The sequence below is a fragment of the Dermacentor silvarum genome, chromosome 1 (genome assembly GCF_013339745.2).
Source record: "Dermacentor silvarum isolate Dsil-2018 chromosome 1, BIME_Dsil_1.4, whole genome shotgun sequence".
NCBI lineage: Eukaryota > Metazoa > Arthropoda > Arachnida > Ixodida > Ixodidae > Dermacentor > Dermacentor silvarum.
In genome coordinates this window covers 100,848,486-100,871,245 of record NC_051154.1, presented here as the reverse complement: position 1 = coordinate 100,871,245, position 22,760 = coordinate 100,848,486, and the positions used below count along the sequence as shown (strand labels likewise).

Here is a 22,760-nt window from a genome sequence, read left to right as displayed (position 1 = left end):
GCGGGGTGGCAGTTCACAACAAATGATGCGGGAACGGTCCTACAGTTGTAACGCAACAGCGGGGTTACCAATGCACTGGGTTCTATGGGAGCTGTGCCGGGACCGTCTGAAAACAATGCAACAGCTGGGAAAACGCAGCACCCGGGAACTTAACAGCGGGGTTCTACTGTATGTGTGTATGTATGTGTGTATGTATGTATGCATGTATGTATGCATGTATGTATGTATGTATGTATGTATGTATGTATGTATGTATGCATGCATGTATGTATATATACAGGGTGTTTCAGCGAACACTTTCAAAAGTTCTTAAAGCGTGCCTGTGCCAGATAGCCCAATTCTAGTTAATCAGCTGGTCTACTCGAAGAGGCGGACATTACTTGCAAAAAAATTAACATGCATAATCGACTAATTAACAAAAATTCACTAATTAAGTTTTAACTAATTATCTGATGGCCCATATTACAATTTACAAATTGTAGCCGTGGAGTTCGCAGGGCGGATACACTTGGAATTAATTCTCAGGATGACACCAGTTTCGAGATATTAATTCCCGAAATTTGCGGAGAAATGCATTGGCGTTCCAGTTAAATCCTTAACAAAATGTCGCTTTATGCATTGAAGCACAAAATTAACTGGAACGCCAATGCATTTCTCCGCAAAGTTCGGGAATAAATATCTCGAAACTGGTGTCATCCTGAGAATTAATTCCAAGTGGATCCGCCTTGCGAACTCCCCTGCTACAATTTGTAAATTGCAATATGGGCCATCAGATAATTAGTTCAAAACTTAATTAGTGAATTTTTGGTAATTGGTCGATTATGAATGCCAATTTTGTGTACAAGTAATGTCCGCCTCTTCGAGTAGACCAGCTCATTAATTAGAATTGGGCTATCTGCCACAGGCAACCTTAAATAAATTCTGAAAGTGTTCGCTGAAACACCCTGTATATATATATATATATATATATATGAGTTACAGAATGGATACCAAGAGAAGGGAAGCGCAGTAGAGGACGGCAGAAAACAAGGTGGGGTGATGAAGATAGGAAATTTGCAGGTGCAAGTTGGAATCAGCTAGCACAAGACAGGGGTAATTGGAGATCGCAGAGAGAGGCCTTCGCCCTGCAGTGGACATAAATATAGGCTGATGATGATCATGATGATATATATATATATATATATATGTATATATATATGGACATAATATAGGCTGATGATGATCATGATATATATATATATATATATATATATATATATATATATATATAGAGAGAGAGAGAGAGAGAGAGAGAGAGAGAGAGAGAGGCGAGCTACACGATGCGACATGAGCCCCCAGACGTCGCCCCCACACATCAGAAATACTTCCGGAGCCCCTGTTACCATATTAGAAATGATTAGATTAGATTATGGGGTTTTACGTGCCAAAACCACGATCTGCTTAGTGGGGGACTCGGGAAATTTGGACCACCTGGGGTTCTTTAACGTGCACCTAAATCTAAGTACACGGGTGTTTTCGCATTTCGCCCCCATCGAAATGCGGCCGCCGTGGCTGGGATTCGATCCCGCGACCTCGTGCTCAGCAGCACAACACCATAGCCACTGAGCAACCACGGCGGGTCATATTAGAAATGATACCCATTTGGCTATATAAAGCAGGGTGTCGCAATTAGGAATGGAAATTTGCAAAAGAACAGTACTTATCACATAACTAGTGAAGTGATAAAACAGTGCCATACGACTACATCAAATGGGACAAAAATGCTGGCAGACACCTCGCATGCTGCACTTAGCACATTTGTCCATTCGTAGTAATAGTACCTGTCTTACCACAGTCAAGTAAAAGGAAGTCTGGGTTACAACTGGGTACAGGCAGGAATGATGATCATCCCATTGCAGTTTTATCCTAATCAGACTATATTCACCCTTTTTCACAGGCTCAAATGGCACCCTGCAATATATTAAACCTTTCCCTACTGTAGACGAGCTGAGCTAGTCCACACGGTTTGTACCGCTCCCACCGAAGACGAGCTGGGCTTGTCCACGCTGAAACAAGCACTTTCGCACTGCTGCCTTCAAGCTACCATGATAAAGTTTGCTTAGTTTTCTTTGGCTTCAACAGATGGCGCAGTAAAAAAATAAAAACGCGCTCAAAGCTTGCATCTTGTCTGAAAAACTTTTCGATGCTGGCAGCTCGGATTTAAAAATGGCATCCTCCTCTGTGCGTGCGCGTGCCTGCAACGGCTTCACTCCGGAAAAAAGGGGGGAAAAAAATGTTTGTTAGTGGCCATTTTGTAGGACTCGGACAGTGAAGAAGTTCGGTTCTCCTCCAAGAATGGCAGTGACGATACTGACCAGCATATTTTCTCGGAATCATCGGATTCTGATGACAGCGTCTCGATGTGTTGGCAGTGGACGCCGATAGATGTAAAGAACCCCCCATCGCCGCCTCCTAGGTTTGTTTTCACGGCCGCGCCTGGCATAAAGGTACCCGTGACAGAGGATGGCAACTGTGCGCGGTATTACTAAAGAAAGTCGGGCAATCTCCGGTGTGCAGTCCAGTGAAGCCAACCTTCACCATATTTTCAAAAAAAATATTTCGCGTGTATCTTACAAATAAAGTGCCTTTAGGGATATATTTTCGTTATTTCAAGATACGTAGAATTAATTAGGCAAATTTTAAAAAATCGGTATTTTTTTATTATTTTTGGCCAAAAATCCGGGTAGCAAAAGGGTTAACCTGTATAGGGCAAGTCAATGCAGCAGACAAGAACTATGTATGATCAAATATTTTTTCTTTTTTTCTAGATTGTAAAGAAAACGTGCAAGGCAGACATTCCTTAGCACAGACTTTTCCATGGTGTCCAACAGATTATCATGAGCTCCTTTGCGACAGTCACGAAAGTCATGCTTAACTCAGACATACCTCATGCTCAAAGAACTTGTCCTCAAGTGTCCTCTCATCAGGATTGTTTCCCGCTCCACCAAACAGCACATTGTATTGCTATAAGGAAACAATCCAATGTAAGAAAGAATAGGTTACAAACGCAAGTTCTTGTGAAATGCTATGTTCAGACGAAAAAACCCATAGAAGAAAGCTCTTACTGCATAGAATTCCGCGATGCTCCGTACTTGGTCATAGTCATCCGCTTTAGCAAGGGCATTCAGTCCATCAGGGTAGAGGTGACCACATTTGGGAAAGAGCTTCGCTCTGTCTTCTTTTGTTAGTTCAGTGCCAAATGAGTTGATGGTGATAATAAATGCCCGACGGTCAGCCTCAAACTGTAGGGGGTAGGCAAACAGCAAACACAAATGTCTTGGCAAAAGCGTTCCACAAGCACATGAAAGGTTAGGTACACAATCACAGTTTTTTTGTCTTCAGTCTGCACAGGCTGCGATTAGAAAGGAATTCACTCCTGCATATGAGCAGTTTACTATTAAGTTTAACTGAACACCTCACCTATGTAACCAACAAGATCTTTTAAAGTTACTGCAGTTAAACCTAGAAATAACAAAGTTCAATATAACGAAATTCTCGATATAATGAAGTACTTATTTTTTATAACTTCTTGTTCATTGAAAACAATGTATTTGTATCCTCAATATAACAAAGTGTGTTTATACACAATTTCAATTAAATAAATTTAACTGCCGCCGCGAAGGAATACCGAGACAATAAATGGAAACTGCTGTAGACGAAAATGATCAAATGGTTGAATTACAAGCAGCTGCTTGCGAATGCACCTCTCAAATGTACTCCATAGTGAAATTTTGGTTGACACCAATTTCAAAGTAGCCATGCCAAAAGGGTTTCAAAAGAAGCCGTATGTCAATTGGATCACAAAATATTTAAAATGGGTAAAGAAAGCAAAAGAACTGTTTCGCTTTGAACAAGCATATATCAGAGAGCCACAGCAAACAATGGCATAGATTTTGATTATAACAGGATATAATATATGACCGGCTGATGAGCTTTGGCTTACTTTGGCATCATGTACACAGTAGGTAGCGCAGAAGGCACCCAGACGGCAACATAAGATACAGCGTTATATAATAATGTCACACTTTCATGATGGTGAAGAACCCCAGTGGCACAATGCAAGTCACGAAACTAACTGTTTATTGGGCAAACCTGTGCCAACAAGTAACACTCGGCACAATGATAGCGGCGAGCACACTCGTCGATCTTCGAAAATCTGATCAGCAGGTCAAGCGCGTCGGCTATTTATACATGACTCATTTAACCTTCCAGTGTAATCGCTGGCGCTTATGTACGTTCTAGATTCTAGAACATACACCAGTGTTCTGATCGTGTACACAATCTGATTACACAAGGCTCGGAGAGAACATTGGCAACGGATAAAACCAGCAGCAACATTCGAGAAACATCCAATACAGAAAGGCGCATCTTGTGCTGGACAATAACTCTGAACGTAACTTGAACCAAGGATTTATAAAAAAGTGGTTAAAGGGCCCCTAAACCACCCAGAGGTCGAAATTTAGTTGTGGTGTTGCAGTTGTGCACGAGTCTACAATGAACACGTAGCCGTGAGAATTTTTTGAAATGGTGCCGTAATAGCGGAGTTACACGCGTTTGGTGATCGAAACACGGTCCTCGCTCGTTTCACTCTTTCCTTCGCTACTCTCCTCGTTGGCTGGTCTCCCTCCTCACCGAGTGCTCATCCAAATGTCACGTGACATTCCTCGTCGCCAACGCGCTTCTCCCACTTCCGGGGCACGTCTGCGCTAGCGGCAAATATACCGACAGCGAACTGACCTCCAGTGCCGTAGAACGTCTGCCGCGCGAGAGGTGTCCAAAGTATACGGCAGTGCGGACAGCACACCACCCGCTGCATGATCGACGGGCCAATCGACGACGCGCGAAGCTGCGCGCCTCCGCCGCCGAAAACATCGGCTGCAGCTTCTGTTCCAGGAAAAATTATTTCCGCTAGATAAAGCGATGCCTAAATTGACAATTTAAGAAAAACAATATCCGCTGTCAAACGTTTAACATGAACGAGAGCTCCGATACTTGTTGAGCTCAGCTGCAGCGCACGGCGTCGCTAATATCAGCGTATTTTTCTTCTTTGTGTACAATTGTTGCGAAGAGCGACAACAACGATAAGAAAATATTGTGGCTCGTGAGTGTCGGTAATTCATTTCGAAGCGCCGTCCGCTTTAGCTTTGAAGGGAACAGGAAAAGGCCTAGCGACGACATCAGCACCGTCGAACGATCAGCGGCGGTGAGGCTGACGCACGAATGAGTCCCGGTCTCATCCTCTCTATGTACGACAAGGAAATCTCGCTGTTCGCGAGCAAAACCGCTGTTGAACGGCGGCCCACGAATGGCAAACGGCGTGCGGCGAGTTACCGTGCCGGTAACGTGGACAGGCCTTAGCCGCGACTCAGTGCTTCTCGGCTATCCGCTGTTGCTGCCGCGCTGGCCTGTGCTCACGCGAAGCGTGCCGCATGGACCCTGTGTTGCGCGCATGTGTAGAAAGGCCAACACCGTCGGACTCTGTTCGCGCAGCTAATCAGACCGCTAAGCACGACTGTGTTGGAACAGTGAACAATTTGGCACTTGTGTTTCAGGCTATAAGTACCGATTCGCAAGTGCGCACAAGCGAGCAACACGATGAGGAAGAGCAGGGAGCGCGCGTACCTGCTAGCAGACAAACCGGAAGTCGAAGGTTCGACCAATGGACATCGTTTCCGCTGTTGACATCACCAGATGCACCCTGCTGACATCGTGACGACCGCTGGGGATACCGGAAAGGCCAGGAGACGAGGACGGCATTTTTGTGGCGCGCCCGCGTCGCGTAGCGCTGCAGCGTTTGGCATCGTTGATCGTGACGGCATTCTGAACTCGACGCGCGTGTTTACATGAAATGTTAAAAAAATATCTGAGGTGGTTTAGGGGCCCTTTAAGTGCAACTGAATGAAACCAACGACATATGGTCTGCCTTCATGTAGTGCTCTTTAGGGTACTTTTTTTTACACTGCGCTTAATTAGTTTATCATTATTCAAAATTTTTAATATTAAGTTTAGGGCCAAGTGTGCTAGGTTATGTTGTAGAGGGCAATCCAAAACGACCGATCCAATTTTTTGTGGCAACGTACATGCTGCATGGTGATTTTTTCTGGCGTTTAAAGAAAGCCCGTGAAATATGAAATAAAACCATGTGACTGCGCTCATGTACTATTGTATTGTAGCGCTCTCAACCGTGCTTTAAACAAAACAACCATGCGCGCGGTCCGTGGCGAAGCGAGTGGCCGCGGCTATAGGCATGCGTCGGCATTCGAAGCGCGTTCCCGACGCATTTTCTATGGCAATTCCTGACAACAATCCCCAGCTGGTGGCGCCGTGGCGGATGACGCCGTTTTCGTTGCACGCGACAGGCCGCACCTTTTTTTTATCCAGTGGCCGTGCTATGGGCATTGGCTTCACAGTACGTCAGCACCTTCCACGGCAGCACGTGGAACAGACGGGTAGCCGTCTTTGATAAGCGGTTCTTTCGCTCAAAGCACGACTGAGAGTGCTGCAATACGATACCACATGAGCGAAGTCACGCGGTTTTATTTCACATTTCGCAGGCTTTCTTTAACTCTTTCCCTATCATGGGGAAAATACAGTTAAACATAGATATAACGAAATTGACAAATTCCCGAAAAGCTTCATTATAAAGAGGATTTCGTTATATGCAGGTTCGGCACAAAAATTTAAAAAAGTAACGTTTACCGTAGTTACTCGATTCTAATGCGCCCTCGATTGTAACGTGCACCCATTTTCCATTTTCGTCAAAGCACTAATCCTTGAAATGTCACACCAGGTACTGGATGCGTGGACGTGTGTCGTTTCGCACAAGCGCGAGTCATCGGAAACGAAGAGCCAGCGTCACGATGGCATCGTAGTGTCGTATAGTGTTACAGTAGAACCCCGCTGTTACGTTCCCGGGTGCTGTGTTTTCCCGGATGTTACATCGTTTTCGGCCAGTCCCGGCACAGCTCCCATAGAACTGAATGCATTGGTAACCCGCTGTTGCGTCGCAACTGTGGGACCGTTCCCACATCAAACGTTGTGAACTGCCACTCAACGCCGGCCCGAGCGGCTATTTTGACTTTTCATGTCGCTTGGCTTGGTGGCGTGACGATGGCATTAGCCGCCCAAAGTGCCGAAGGCGACAACTATGACGTATTTTTGGTTTCCGCCAGCAAAAGTATGGCCCTCGAGATCCGTATTTGCTGTCTAAAGATGGTGTCTATGACGCGTTGTGGCACTAAAATTGGTTTTGGCTCATAGATGTTTCGTATAAAGTCCAAGGGCGATAACGCAGTCGCCGCGCGCCGTATGCTGTATGTGCGAGTGAAAACGTGCGAGGGGAGTCGACGACCACGTCTAAATCTCGCGCGCACAAGAAATAAAAGCAGGGAGGAAGCGCAATTTCTTCCGTTGTGGTTCAAGGCAGCGGCGAGGGAGTGAGGGGGGAGGGATAGCGGGCGGTGTTGCACTGTACTCTGGCATCAACTGCGTACTGCGTGGCAGCGCGCGGTCCGTATCTTGAAAGCGATCTGCGTGGGGGCAGAGTCTAGGCAGTGTAGGTGCATCAGTGGCTCGTAGCTTTGTGCGTGCTGTGTGTTCTCGGCACTCAGTTTGCGTTGAAGCGACAGACAACAGCACGAAGGTCCCTTCGCTCGCTTCTGCAGCGGCGCTTCCACACGCCGCAAGCGTATGACAGCGCGTGTCCACGCTCATCGAGTGTGATGTGTCACAGCGTCTGCCAGCACATCGGCAACATCAACTGGAAAAGGAGAGTGCCGGCTTGGCGGGCTAAGCCAGCCGGAGCAAGCGGCAGGATCAGGTTTGAATGAAGGGAGGGGGAAAGGTCACGCCCGCAGCGGCAAGATCGCCGGGTCGAGGGCTGCAGGCCCGCCTCGCACAAGCTTGCACGCATGCACGCGTGCGCTCGCTTCGCATTCCCTTGCGGCGGAGAAGGTGCTTCCGGTTGCTGCTCACGAAAAAATGACAAAATTTGGGGCGAAATATCTAGGTTGTCGGTGGAGAAAATTTTTTATTTCGAGGGGGTCTCCTGCTGCCACTTCGTTAAGTAGAGGTCTCAAATACATGTGCTTCTATGGAGTAACGGCGGGGAATAGAAATACTTCGTTATATCCAGGAATTCGTTATATGGAGGTTCGTTATAAGCAGGTTTAACTGTAGGTGTTTTTGTATGTTATGGCAGATGTTCTTTTCTGAAGGAACTCTGCGCTCAATATTTACTGTAATACATAAACAGAAAGCAAAATGAATGCACTTTTCACATATCAAAGCTTTATTAATGAGTTGTGTGTCATAAAAGATATATAAATTGTTAAATTCAAATTTCTGCAATAAAATTTAACAAAGTTTGTAAAGACATGCTTGTATCTACTAAGAGAAAAATTTTACCAAAATTATTGGATATACAAAATGTATTGCCATCTACAGTGTAGACCGCTTATAACGTAAGTCGCCAGAGTCGCGAATATCTGCACTATAAGCGGTACCGCACCATAACCAAAACAACGATTTTCAAGCCCTGCATGTCTGCAAAACATGTAGACCAAGCATGTAGACACGCTTTGTACTATCGCGCGCACATCGCGATTACATTTTCGCCATAGAGCTGGCGAAAACATAATCGCGATGTAGCCGGTGCTCTTCAAGCTCGACAGCTTTGCACCGAGTAAAAACGAAACAACTGTTTGCCGCAACCGCTGCGGAAAAAACCGTGACTGCTATCGAGGCGATTATGAATGGTGACAAATTCGCGGTGCTGAAGGCACGCGCCCGACGCACGCACCGAGTCTGAACGAATTAACTTCCATTCGCTGCAACAACTGCAGTTGAAACCGCGGTTGCTATCTATGCGATCATCGATGGCGACTACGCAGTTTTTTAGGCACGCGACCGACGCGTGTACCGTGTAAAAGCGAAACTACTGTTCGCCGCAACCGCTGCGGAGAAAACCGCGGCCACTATCGACGCGATCGTGGATGACGATTACGCAGTTACGAAAGCCCGCGGCGGTTAACGCAGGAATACAGGCTGCTTCGTTTCAGTTGGACGCTAGCGCCGTTCTTGCTCTTTTGCGTCGCACATTTGCTGCGCTCCTCGCTCACCGAGCTCCGAAAGTAGTCCGAATTAACCTATGTGCAGCCAAATAAGTCCGAATTAACTGATTTTCTGAATTAACGAGGTTTTACTGTAGCTCCAAACTAAATTTGCGGGACACGGCTTAAATTGACAGCGTCGCTCGCGCTTCACGCCACGCATCGCAACGGGTGCACAGAAACTGAAGCCGCGTTCAGTGCAAAACGCACCGCTGATAAGCAGCCAAACAAAAGGTTTCTCCGTCGCCTAGACAACCTATGCACGCAGTTGTTTCCAGTCGTTTGCTCCGCATCTCATGCTCCTCCTCCGCATGGCCCTCGTTGATCTCCTCTCCCATTGGTGGGCGCACCTTGTTGAGAAGCGTGCTCGCTGCCGCCCTTGTCGGCGAGATTTTCCTGCAGAAGCCGCATTATAAATGGTATTTCGTCTCATGCGGCTGCACTGCAAGCGGTATGCGTATACATGGAGTTCTATGGGAAAATTAACGGGAGTCTGAAAAGACCGTACTATATCCGGTCCTGCACTATAAGCGGTTACGTTATAAGTGGTCTATACTCTATTAGGCAGCATCTCGGAAAAAAATCAAAATTTATCATTGAACAGGTATTCCGCTACAAAAATTTTACTGAAAGCACTACAGGTGGGCGTGCCGGGTTGCAGCTGCCGATGTTCCGGGCTGGTTTGCGTCGTCGTCGCTTTCAGACTCAAAGTCCAACGAAAAGTCAGCGTCCTCTGACTCACTGCTATTCGATGTATCGATAAGATCAGCCGCAGAGGGAGTGCAATCGTGATATCTGCGATCTCCCAAAGCGCGCGCCATTTCCGGAGCCGGACATTTTTGTGTTAAACTTTGACGATAGCGAAACTTCGGAGCGCGTTTAAAAATCACCGCCTTGCAGGGAAAAAGCGAACTGCTTAGAAAACAAAAATATAGTTTCTCCTCTTTCACGTCCGTTGACGCAGTGTGTCGGGGAGCGGCGCAGAAGGCCTCGAAAGCAGCGTTTCAAACCATCGACAGCGGGCTGCCATTTTTTCGTTCTCCTTTGACGATCGCGAAACTTTGGAGCGCGTTTAAAAATCGCCGCCTTGCAGGGAAAAAGTGAACTGCTTAGAAAACTAAAATATACTTCTCCTCCTTCACGTCCAATAGCACAGTATGTCCATGAGTGGTGTGGAAGGTCTCGAAAACGGCGTTTCAAACCATCCATACAGAGAGCTAACGATGCCCAATGGCCGTGGTACGGAAAGAGTTAAACAGAGGAAAAAATCGCCACGCAGCATGTACGTTGCCACAAAAGTTGGATCAGCTGTTTTGGAATGCCCTCTACAATGTAACGAAATGCACCTGGCACTAAGGTGAATATTAAAATTTTTGTATAATTGATCTTAGTTAATTAACTAATTAAGTACAATCTAAAAAATACCATAAGAAGCGCCACATGATGTCAAATCATATGTCGTCGGTTTCATTCAGTTGTGGTTAACCACTTTCTTTAAATATTTGATTCAAGTTACGTGAAACATCCTGTATAGTTCAAACTTTAGCATCTGCATAGGCCCCATTGCGCCTATACATGTGTTGATTCAAATATATACGTTTACGTTGCACCAAAATGCATGCGCGGAAACCCACAGTACAAGGAGAAAGTGTCATGAGTCGTGACAAACAGAAAAAAAAAAGTCACTATGAAACCGATGTTCTTGTGGAAAAAAAAAAAAGCTTTTTCAGCAATGTTTTTGTTTGGTGAAACAAAAAAACACTGAAAACTAATACTACTAATGGATGTCATAAGTACCTCCTAGAAGTTGCACTTCAGGAGGAACACTACTTCTTTACGTGGAAATTCCTATGGAAGTTATCTCACTCATATCTGAATGCACCAAAAATGACTTTAAGATAGATGATTTTGTGCAACAAACAGTTAAGAGGATACTAAAGCAGTTGGTTTCATGATTGATTAATAACTTTTAAGAAATATTTTGTGTCTACCGCCGTTTTGTTTCCACACAACTTGTGCACCAAGGTCCCACTTTAGAGTTGGCACTGTAACATAAAACAAAATTCTTTCCTAGTTCATATGACAAGAAAACCTAAGACCCCTCTGCACTGGCCCAATGGGAAAGTGTGTTTTGCCATTCAGGAGGAGTAGTGACCCTTCCTGTCAGCACAGCCACAATCTACCACTGCCCATGTTTGTTTCGCAAAGGGTTCCTGCAAAACCTTTCATGAAAGCTGCAGATTGTGTCTGGTACTATTGCATACCTCCTCACGAATAGTTTTTAAAGAGAAGTTTCTGAATGCGCTTTGTATAAATGTCATTATTGGCAATCAAATGCTGTCACTGCCACATCCCTTGCAATCTTCCCCGCCTCTTCATCATTGTAACTGCACTGTGTCGCCATGCCCATGCAGTGCAATGCTCACCATGCTTTTGTATCAGCATGACCTCGAGGTCATGTAGCGCAATCTTCCATCACATCCCCCAATGTCATAGACCTTAGTATCGCCACAGTGGTATCATTCACCGACATATGGTGCCACCAGCTCAACAGTGATGCAATTTCTCCACTTTCAATTCTGCTGGAAGCACTTAGTCATGAATATTAAATAAATCTGCCAATTTACTCCTGTGCATGAACGTATTGAAAAGTTGAAGGGAAAAGTATGCAGCCTTTTCAGCAAAATTGTAGGCTCCAAGATGCATGTACTGGAATAACATTTGGCTGGGACGTTCATGACAGTATTGTCTAACAACTAAGCAAGTTTATTAAACATGCCATGTTAAAAAATCTGTAGGGCCCCTATAACAGCAGATGGTGGCAGTAGTTCACTCGTCAAGCTGAGATTCCTTTGCCAATGGCCAAGTGCACATAGGACAAGTTTTTCAGTTTAGCCAAACGAAGTGGGCAAGTACCAATGCTAAATGGTTCATGTTACAATGCTAACTCTAGAATGAAAACTTGAAGTGAAACTTGAGCCCCAAGAGCACAGCAGTAAACAAAAGACTAAAAAGATGTGTGGATTGATATGTAGACCACTATATGTCTTGAAGAAAGTTTTCAAGCATGCATGCACCTACACATGCAGTCAAGGGTAATGAAACATAAGATTGTTCAGATCCAATTCTGTCTTGAAGAAAGTTTTCAAGCATGCATGCACCTACACATGCAGTCAAGGGTAATGAAACATAAGATTGTTCAGATCCAATTCAAGCTGAAGTTTTATTAGCATTTTAAGAGTAAAAGTGAACTGTGACACAGTTTCACAGAAATGTTTAGCAGTCACATATTTTTGCCTTATGCCAGTCTATATTCACCTTAATAAAAAAAACGCTGAACATCGGTGACTAATTCCCTTTATTCAATTACTGCAAACAGCAGTTATCATGCCCCTGACATCTTAATCCGTTTGGAAACTCCAGCCATGCCCACTGCTGAAGATAAGCTTCTGTCAAAATGGATGTAAAAATGGGACAGTTGCAGCAAAACCTGCATGTTATCTCCTGTCTTGGAGACAATGCAAATAGTCTTTTTGTTGTTTCTGCAGTTTGCCACCAGATGGTGAGAAAGTGATGGAGTTGGGAGTGATGTAACCATAACTTGGGCCTTTAAAGCAGCTTTTGAGGCATGAAAAAACGCAGTTTGGAGCAGAAATTTATGCTTCTGAAGCAAAAACAACTGTAGATTCAGAGCAAGAAAAATGGCGGTTTGGAGTAGCATCTTCCAGCTCTGGCAGACAGAAAACTCTGCATGCAATTAATGAGAAAAGACACAGTAGATCTTTAAAGTAGAACTTTACACCTTAAAAATGACTGCATTCATTATTCATTACACGTGATATTAAAATGCAAGTTCCTTTATTAAGAGGGCGAACATTATTGCAAGCTTAAGCCTCATTCATAATTAACCCCTTACTGCATGAATTTTTGTTTTCTTGTAAAAAAGTTAAATGAATCTTTGTTTATGCTAGAAATGCTGAAACAAACCTCAGTTTTTCAAAAAGAAGTCACAGTTTCGCCCGACAGGCGAAACATTGATAGCAATAGCAAATTATTAGACAGCTATACGAAGTAACTCAGTTTATCAGCTGCACAAACTGTTTCAAACATTCGCTTACTAACTAAATTAACAAGCATGTCATCATGCACGTAGAGGAAAACAAACACATCTCACTCGATGACCGTGGGCACTCGCTGTCAGAACGCTAGAGAGATGACGAGCGGCAGCAGTGGCGAGCGAATTCCCCTTCATACTGCCTCTCACTTCAAAGCAAACTAGGTGTGCGAGAACACAGCGCACATCAAGCCATCAGCTATCTCAGGTTGACTAGCCTTTGAACCCAATGCAGATTGCCTCCAAGATAAGACACCTGCGGCCGCTGTGGAGTAGAGAAGCCTGCCCTCTCTTAGCATGTGCATATTTCCCAGCTCCAACCCTTGCGTACGTAAGACGGCACGCACAAGACACCGCCGCATCACGCCACCATCCTTCTCGGCTCACCCTTGCAAGCTTTCACTAGCACCTACAGCATACAGCACGTGGCCGTGATGTTATCGCACTTGGACATAATACAGAACATTACAGCAATGAAGATGACGGAAATTTGGCTGGAGTGTTCATGTAATTGATATTGCAATAAAAAATGCATGATTGTAATTTTATGAGTGGAAATTCTCACATATCATACATGATACCATGCAGTTACAGGTATATTATACAGCTTTATAGAACTACAGAGAAATGCATTTGAATCTGAAAAAGCCTGCAAAGAATATTACAACCATTGAAAAAAAACTTGAAACTTTAGTGTAATAATAAGTTTCCAGCTTGTTTTATCACAAATTTCTTTAAAATTTAGGATGCTCACAACCAGCCGATCCTAGTGAAAACTTGGGCGAAGAACCAACCGCTCAGACCACTGATGAAGTGCAAACAGAAAAAAAAAAAAAAAAATTGGAATAAAATCATCAAATTATCTAGGCCATACATTTAGTATCAAACTTTAGCACTGCAAGCAACAAAACTTTTAATGAAGTTGAGAAGAGTAGTTTACTGGGTGAGCTTTTATCAATACATACAAGAAAATGCACATAAAATGGTTGAAAATATTTCACTAGAGAAGGAAGGTAGACAACTGTCCTGTCTTCCTTCTCTACCTAATCATTCATTTTGCAAGCCTTTCCCCCTAGAATAAAATTTTAAACACTTAAAACACTTTAACAAGCAATACTTAAAATAAGCAGCTTATAAATTTCTTTGCAGGCAACCACAAGAGATGAAAGACGAAAGATGGCTCACAGCTAGGATTTCGAGCATGACATCTGCAGTAGTGCCTCCAATACTTTCACAGAACTTGTAGAAGTTTTCCAGGTATGCCTTGTACAGGGTGTTGCGGATGATTTCAATATTCATTTCATCAAGATCTTGTTCAGAAATACAATCCACGAAGAAAGGTGCTGCACAGCACAGAGTAATACAAGCCCACTGTCAGGTACGCATCCCTTTCACACATGTAAAATAGTAAAAACAAGCAAATAAGGTGGAAACTCGGCTATTCTATTTGCTCTGCATTTTTCACAAAACAAATGAGTGCCATGTAAAAAAAAAAAAAAGCATTTCGAGCTTCACTTAATATTCACTGCAGGATTCAGTGCTTTCAATTAAAATTAAAACACTACAACCATTATATGAACTTTCTTTCCAAAAACTTTCGTTTCAACCAAAAATATTAGTAATAATTGGCAGTACCACAAATGTAAAAAATGTACAGGCACAGGACCTAACAAAACAAAATTTAGAGTTTGGTTTTTACACTGATTTCTCAAACACCAGCTTCAACAGCATATTAAACATAAGCTCAGTCATCCAAGCTCTCAGGACATTCATTAAAGTTTTACATCCATCCATCCATCCATCCAAGCTCTGCTGACCCAGATGTATGGGGACGTTCAGTAGCAGAACTTTGTGTAAGGTCTGTTACACTGACAACTATGGTATCATGAAATTTATTAAAGTTAAATGTTACGCTTACAATGTAAATTGCATCAATTAATGAAGAAAAAAAAGAGCTATGCAATTAACAGCCAAAAATTGACTGAAACCGGGGTCGCTATCTTGTATGCGTTCAAAAAACTGACGTTCGGTTTCACCTCACGTGATTGGCCTAGATTGGCCTAGGCCGTGATATCGGCGCAGCCTGGACAATCGCATGAGATGAAACCGAACATCGGCTTTTTGAATGCGTACAAGATGCTGGCCCTGGATGACAAATTAAGAATAAGGTCGAGAGGTTGTCTATATCCACAAAGTCTGCTTTCTGTTTTGAAACCAGGGCCACGATTTTGTAGCGATGCCTTCTCCGATGCTAATCCTTTTTGCGCTTAGTCAGTGGTTAGAGCAACGTTTCGCCCCCATTATGAATGGGATCAGCCAGCCATGAAAGGAGGATAAGAATGGCACAGAATCGAGCAGAAAGCATCAATACAAAGTTGCAGCCCTGTCTTGTTTAGTGTACGCGAGATCAAAAATAAGCATCCTTGTTCCTGCATGTATACTTTAACACTCGTAAGCAGCACTTGTGACACTTTTTAAAGTCAATCACTCTTGATGCAGAACAGGTAGTTGATCATTGGAAGATGCTTTCATCTTACAGTGGACATAAAATAGGCTGATGATGATTACTGGACAGTTATTTTTCTACTTATCATTTTTCTTTCTCTGATCATTACTCCTGATTTGGTGGATGTGTCCTCTTATAACAGCGCACCACTAGTGCCACTATTTCTATGTTGGCAACATCTACAGAAGCTGTCTGAACACCCCTGCCACTGAAATTCCCGATCTGGCCTACAATAAAAAAGGTATCCAAGCCCACTCATCAATAATCATAAAACAAAGATGCACAGTTGTGTTGTGTTCTTGTTAGGTTTGACACTTCAGCAGGCTGTGCCAAACCTCTCCCAAGCTGGCTCTTTCACCCATGAAAGAGCCGGCTTAATGACAGGGGGTTGCTTTCACCCATCTTATAGATGGCTGGGTTCAAACCACCCACCTCCTGCAGCCGAGCTGGGCACCCTACTCATGGGCCACGACAGGTGTGCCATCAAGTCAAAAAGTTATAGGAGCATGTTAATTCATAAAAAGGCAATATTCCTATGGCAAACAGCCATATGCAGGCATATGCAGTCCTGCAAGACGACTGCAGAAGAATGAAAACTGGGCAAGTTGGCACATTGTTGAAAGACTAGAAACAGTGCACAAAGGAGAGTAAAAACAAAACCGTGTTGTGTTTTCACTGTCCTTTGTCTTTGTGGCCTGTTTCTAGTCCTCCAAAACTGTGAGAGGACTTTCTCCAAAAAATTTCAGTTTCCTTATAGTGCCAAAAATGCATCAATCACAGGAGCACTAAAGCAGAGTGAGTAAAAATGAAACAACATGCAAGTATGGTGACTGAAGGCCTTCTGCAGTCCAGGGAGCGTCCTTCAATGTGCAGGTATGGCGGAATTGAGAAGCTTAAACACCAACTGCAATTAAATTTTGGACCACATAAAAAGCCTAGTTTCAGATATTGTAGATATAGAGAAGCCTCCATTCAAAATTTTATGACTGAAATACTGATGAATGTGTCATCAAAACTAGCAGAAATAGACGTTTTTGATACCAGAACTGAACAAAAATACCACCATTACCGCTCACTAGAAATGGCGAAGAACCCAGAATGTTGAGAGCCCCGTGGCTCGCTCGGCATGACCTATGAAATTAGGTGGCACTAGTGAGCTGAAAATCTCGGAGGCCACGGTCTGGGATTTGTACCATATCCCCCGACCATCAGGTAAAAGCATTGTCGGCTTAGGTGCTATTTAGAGGATGTTAAATAAAGTAAACAATTACCAGCCCTGCAGCTTTGCGAAGATTGCTTGAATTGTATGCTCTACTCATCTATAGCCAATTTAGCCAAAGTGAAATTTCAACGCAGGCGGCCTTTGGTTCATGCAATACCATGCCCTTTATTTACAAAAGAACAGATTGTGCTATACCTCACGTATGGCCTTTAGTTCATAGAATACTATAGCCTTTACAAAAGAACAGACTGTGCTATACTTCACATATGGTCTTTAATTCAAGCTAACAGTGGCTCTTTCTACAGGCCATCCTGCGGTTTCTCAAATTCCTGCTTCCCAACTACATAGGCACAGAATGTGGTGACATGTTCTGATATCATCAATATCCAGTGTTGTGCAAGTGAATCAGTATGAAGGCAACATAAAAAGTACACAATTTTTTTTATGCACGCACAATGCAAAGATCCCACATTAAAAAAAACTTCCCTGTTAGAAGCGTTTTCTTTTTAACGCAATACATACAAAGACCTTTAATCAATGTTTGACAAGTATATATTTGAATAATTTTTGAAAGAATATTTCAAGAAAAGTTGATACGCTTGATTTGCACTTTTTTGCATTTCGTGAAAGTGGTAAATGAGCATGCAACACATGAAGACCATCACACAAAATAGATGGCATCACAAGAATAACTTTGTTTTGTACTCGAGGCTTGCTCGAACAAAGGAACACCAGTTTAAGCAAGGATCAATTAGTTCGCTTTGGATCAACGTGTGAAGAAAGAACTGCCTAATCTGGTTTTGAAAACTTAGTGATGCGCCAATAACAATAGACAGCCATACCAAGAGGTGTGTCAACTATCACTGCATTGTAGAGTTCTGCAGGTGTGGAGGCAATGTGGATGGCCTCCATTTGATCAAAACTGCCCAAAGGGTGGCACTTTGGGATCAGCTCTCCAATAGGCCGTTGGTGCAGGGTCCCTGTGATCAGCAGGATGATGTTGTCAATCATGTAGCTGTACCTGCACAGAACGAAATTCTATTCTAGCAATCATGAGGGCAACACCATATTAAAATGCCATGCTATGGAGGTAGGTGGTGTCACAATGAGCAGCAGTTACAGGAAAGTTTAAAGTGGAGCGAAGTGGACTGTCGGTCATCAGTGAGTATGGTTTGTAGTAGGGGTGTCGAAATGGCTGAATTGAATTCTGGGGTTTTACGTGCCAAAACCACAATTTCATTATGAGACCCGCCGTAGTGGGGGACTTGGGATTAATTTTGACCAGGAGGGGATCTTTAACGTGCCCCCAATGCACGGGACAGGGGCATTCTTGCATTTCGCCCCCCATCGAAATGTGGCCGCTGTGGTGATTTGATCTCTCGACCTCGTGCTTAGCAGCGTGACACCCTAGCTGCTAAGCGGTGCTCAAATGCTATAAGTTCCGAACCAAATGAAAAACATTTTATTTTTCTCTAAGCAAAGTTGCGTGAAGTCTGCCTGGTAATAATAATAATTAAAAAAAAAAGATGAACGCTTATTTACCCCATTTGACGCTTTAATGGTGCTTAGAAGTGTACAATCAACCGAAGGGCTTGTAAATCGAGAGCAACCGATAGGTAATCATATCTGGCACAGTCACAATGACAGTAATGCAGTGAACATACAATCAACCGAAGAACTTGTAAATCATGAACTGAAAGGTGATCCATCTGGTGCAATCACAATGACAGTAATGAAACACAGGAACACCACGTCCCCACACAGATATAGAATGCCATGTTTTTTGAGAGAGCAAACCAATACTACCATCGTTTTAAAGGGATTTAAACATGTGAAATTGTCCAAACAACAGAGTGCTTTGCCTAAATCAAGAAAAATGTGCATGCTGCCTAAAGGCAAGGCAGTCTTTTTGAACGACTTGAAATTATTGAGCAGAAATTAGCTGCACCATACAGCTCAGCAAGTGGTGCCTCTGCATAGCAACCATGGCTTCCCTCAGCAAAATCATTCAGAACAGTCACCACTTGCATCCTGTCTTTCTTCATGTAGACTCCAATAAGAGGTGTTACCCTTTATTGAAATGAAACAAATATTCAACAATTTTGAATAGTGAATTCTCAAATTGAATATGAATCAAATAGAAAAGTCTATTCAATTTGCATCCTAAACTTAAAATATTTGCAAACCCCTAGTTTACATCTACCAAATGAGAGTATGAAGGTAGATGGTAGATGTAAACGCCTAGTTTACATCTACCAAAAAAGGGACAGCACTTTTCAAATGAAGCAGCAATCAACTGTTTTCTGCTCATCAGATTTTTTTTTTTCCACTCAAGTATATAATTTTTAAAATGTCTGCAATTGTAAAGCTGCCTATAGAGCTGCACATTAGGCAATACAAGAACCACAAAGGTTCCAGTTGTTTAGCGTACTTGTTCTGGCTATATTTTCTCAATAACAACATGGTGTGTCTGCTTCAGCCAGTCGTTCCAATTTCAAATGTACAATTAGTTCACAATTACTAAGGCATGCTTCAAGTAGTGTGTTGAAAAACTAGGATGGTCTTGGCAACATACCTCAAAAGCGCTCACTGACTTCACACAACTTACGTGATATAGTCTAAGAAAGTGGCCAGTGGTTCAACAGCATGATTTCTCATGTGCCGAAATTCCACCACAAGTTTTTCCCGCAGCTTGTCATCGATAACCGAAACAGTGAGAGGACTTGCTTCATTTGCCAAGAAATTACCATAATCTGTGCTCTGGAGGTGAAGTTTCAAGTCTGAAAAAAAAAGCAACACAAGGCACAAAGAAATTTTCATTTTCAACATGTCGTTATCATTGCAGGCAACTGCAATGACAGTAATAAAACACAGGACAACTATTACACAACTTGTAATAGCAAAGCCATCTAAGGCACTGAGCGCACTCCAGGGTGCAAAGGCATGTGCCTACAAACACATACACCGTAATTATAAAAGAGTAAGAGATGCCATTCCATCATAGGATGACTCAAAAGAGTTGCCCTAACGTGAACTCCGCAGTTACAGCCTTACTTTGAATGCAATTATTTGTGCTTTGGAGGCGTAAAAAAACACAAAAAAACAACGATCATATATTTATTGCACTAAATATACTGACCCTGCCGGCAAACAAGCGACTGGCAAAAGTGTGCATGAAACGCAAAGGAGCCTATCAAGACTATTCAACGTAATGCATAAAATCTCTCGTCACTTGCAGCTTTCTGAAAAGGCAGAGAAATTCAAGCACTTATCACAGCTAAAGAGATCATATTTACGAGGAAAACGTGACTGAGGAATAGCACAGCAGTCGCAAAATCAACAACCACCTGCTGATGTTTTTGTTTTTAAACATCACGCCGTTGCTCAGACCGGCAGATGGCCGATAAATACAAGCCCGTGAAGAAAATACAAGACAGGATTACTTCGAAAGTAAAATAACGGTAGCGCTGCTGTATTATTCGTGGAACTTTAAAGCACATGCGTTACATCAAGGGGGAGAAGGTACCAGCGATGGGTGTAGCGCGAAGTGCAGACTACCACAGGAGCACGGTTTTCTCACCTTCGAGAGTCTCGCATTGCACGAGGTTCAAGTAATCGCTCTGCTTCAGAATTCCGCCTTTAAAACCTCGAACCAAACCTTCGAGGTAACCATTGCTCATGTTAAACAGGAGCTGAGACATTTTTACACCGTATTGATCATATGACTGCTCACCGCAGTTGAAGGCTGATTGCAGAAAACGGATGCCAACTGCTGCCCTCTCGCGCTATCAGCAGCAGCAAACAAACTTCCGTTTTCGGTTTTGTTCGCGGCTTGATCGGACTTCACCGTTTGCGCATGTTTGGGCACGGCCCACCCTAAATGGGCAGTTCCGATGTTTCAGAAGTACACGTTGCCGCTCCGGCTTTGAGTTTTGCTGATAATCGGGAAGTCCCATCCATTAATAACAGAAATCGTGCCTTTTTTATGATTGCCTCGCGTACTAGGTCTTATGCAACAGGTTATGCATGTAATTTCTGAACAACTAAGTAATTTGAAAAGCCGTTTTAACGTTTCAACGTATCCATCGTGCGGTTTCTCCGATAATGTGAGCTACAGAAAGCTGACAGCATCGACAAGAAACAATTTATAAAGAATCAGCAGCCGGGCATGCAAGGACTGGGTATGCTTACTATAGGACTGGGTCCGTAATATGTTACATTCCTTTTCATTTCTTTTATCGCGTGACGCGCGTGGTCGATTCCAGCAATGTCATAAAAGAGATAGTGACCAACAGCGAAAGGAATGGAGGGTGCAGGTTGTGCGAAAATTTGGGCACCTGCAAAATATACAAGCTAATCATAAAACAAAACGTCTGTGTTGGCAACGAAAACATGCACTCTTTAATCCGACACTAAAGAGGAAAAATTATTTGAGCTGAGTATAGTAAATTACGCTTCCACAATACCAAGAACACCCTTACCGCGAGAAGACGCAATTGATAAGCCAGAACAGACGCGAAAAATACAGACAAGTGGCGACGCCACCTTGAAATTCACGCATCAGCTCGCCGTGACGTCATGAATTTTGATGCCGTCTGCTTGGCCCTAATTAAACTTTGATCCGTAAAAATCTATTACTCGTACTGTATCATGAAATAACCAAACAATGAACATAGCAAGTTTCAAGGACCTTAATTTACTGAATCCCAACGGCCGAAATGCGAAAAGAATACTTAGCAATCTATGACGTCACACTGACGTACGGGCCCTGGAGTTTCAGCTCGAAATTCAAAAATGCTGACTGCCATTTTATATTCTAATAATCAACCTATTACCGCGCAATCAACGAAAGTAGAGTTCAAGAATACTTCATCAATCTAAACTGATCCGGCTGCACATGACAGGGCTATTCATCTATCTGCCTTGCCTAGTTTTGTTTCCAACAGTGTGTTTATTCAATTCATGAAAATAAAATTAGTTCGAAGTCAGCGTTCTTTCAATGTCTGTCCCTTATTAAGGCGAAAGCCTTTAATGGCTCATACTCGCGGCGTCCGACCGTCCGTGCCTTGGAACGGTGGCAACTGTGGCGTCTCCGCCACACTCTCTCTCAGCAATCACGTGATGGCACAGCCGCGCATAGAAACAGTTGCGCCGCCACAGCTGTGGCCTCTCCCCCTTGTAAGGACGTGTTTTTGGGCTAGTTGGTTCTTCATCATCAAGTCCTCCCCTTACTCTCTCAGCAATCATGTGATGGCACAGCGGCGGCGTCCGACCGTCCGTGCCCTGGAACGGTGCCAGCTGAATGGCCACAGGCTTTCACCGAACACACTTTGGAATTTACAAAGTGTCCCTCAATTTTTTTTTCCCCGTAGTATGTGTGTACTGTGAACACCATTGCAGGGTACAACAGTCACAATTTGTGACTGTTGCACGGTACTACACGGTAAGTGCACAGTAATACAAGTTAGGATAGAAATGTCTTTTTAAATGCGTAAACATTTTATGCTTACCCAACGAGAAAACTACTGCATGGCCTTCGCGGGGAGGAAGACAGTGATATTCCTGCTCGGTTGGATCCGCGCGAGATTCTTGCTCATCAGCGAGGCGCACGGCAAAAGTATGGCGTCCCCCACAAATCTCTTGAAGTGGAAGACGCAATGGACCTCCGTAGAATTCAAATGGGGGTCTATCCAAATTTATTGCGACTGCACAAAATTTTTCCAACCTTGTACGGGCACGATTGTCCATGGTGTCGCGAATCGCCACCGA

The 22,760-nt window shown here is 43.5% G+C and overlaps 1 protein-coding gene across 1 annotated transcript in view; it reads right to left on the bottom strand.

Moving 5' to 3' along the window:
* Nucleotides 1–20,746, bottom strand: part of LOC119433618 (V-type proton ATPase subunit d 1) — a 29,465-nt gene extending 8,719 nt beyond the window's left edge. Inside the window, exons 1-6 of the mRNA XM_037700875.2 lie at nt 20,572–20,746; nt 19,600–19,771; nt 17,834–18,012; nt 14,449–14,606; nt 3,105–3,281; nt 2,926–3,003 (exon numbers count right to left, since the gene is read on the bottom strand). Coding sequence (XP_037556803.1) covers nt 2,926–3,003; nt 3,105–3,281; nt 14,449–14,606; nt 17,834–18,012; nt 19,600–19,771; nt 20,572–20,692 — 885 coding nt within the window. The 5' untranslated portion in view covers nt 20,693–20,746. The remainder of the gene's footprint in view (nt 1–2,925; nt 3,004–3,104; nt 3,282–14,448; nt 14,607–17,833; nt 18,013–19,599; nt 19,772–20,571) is intronic.
* Between the last annotated feature and the right edge of the window lie 2,014 nt (nt 20,747–22,760).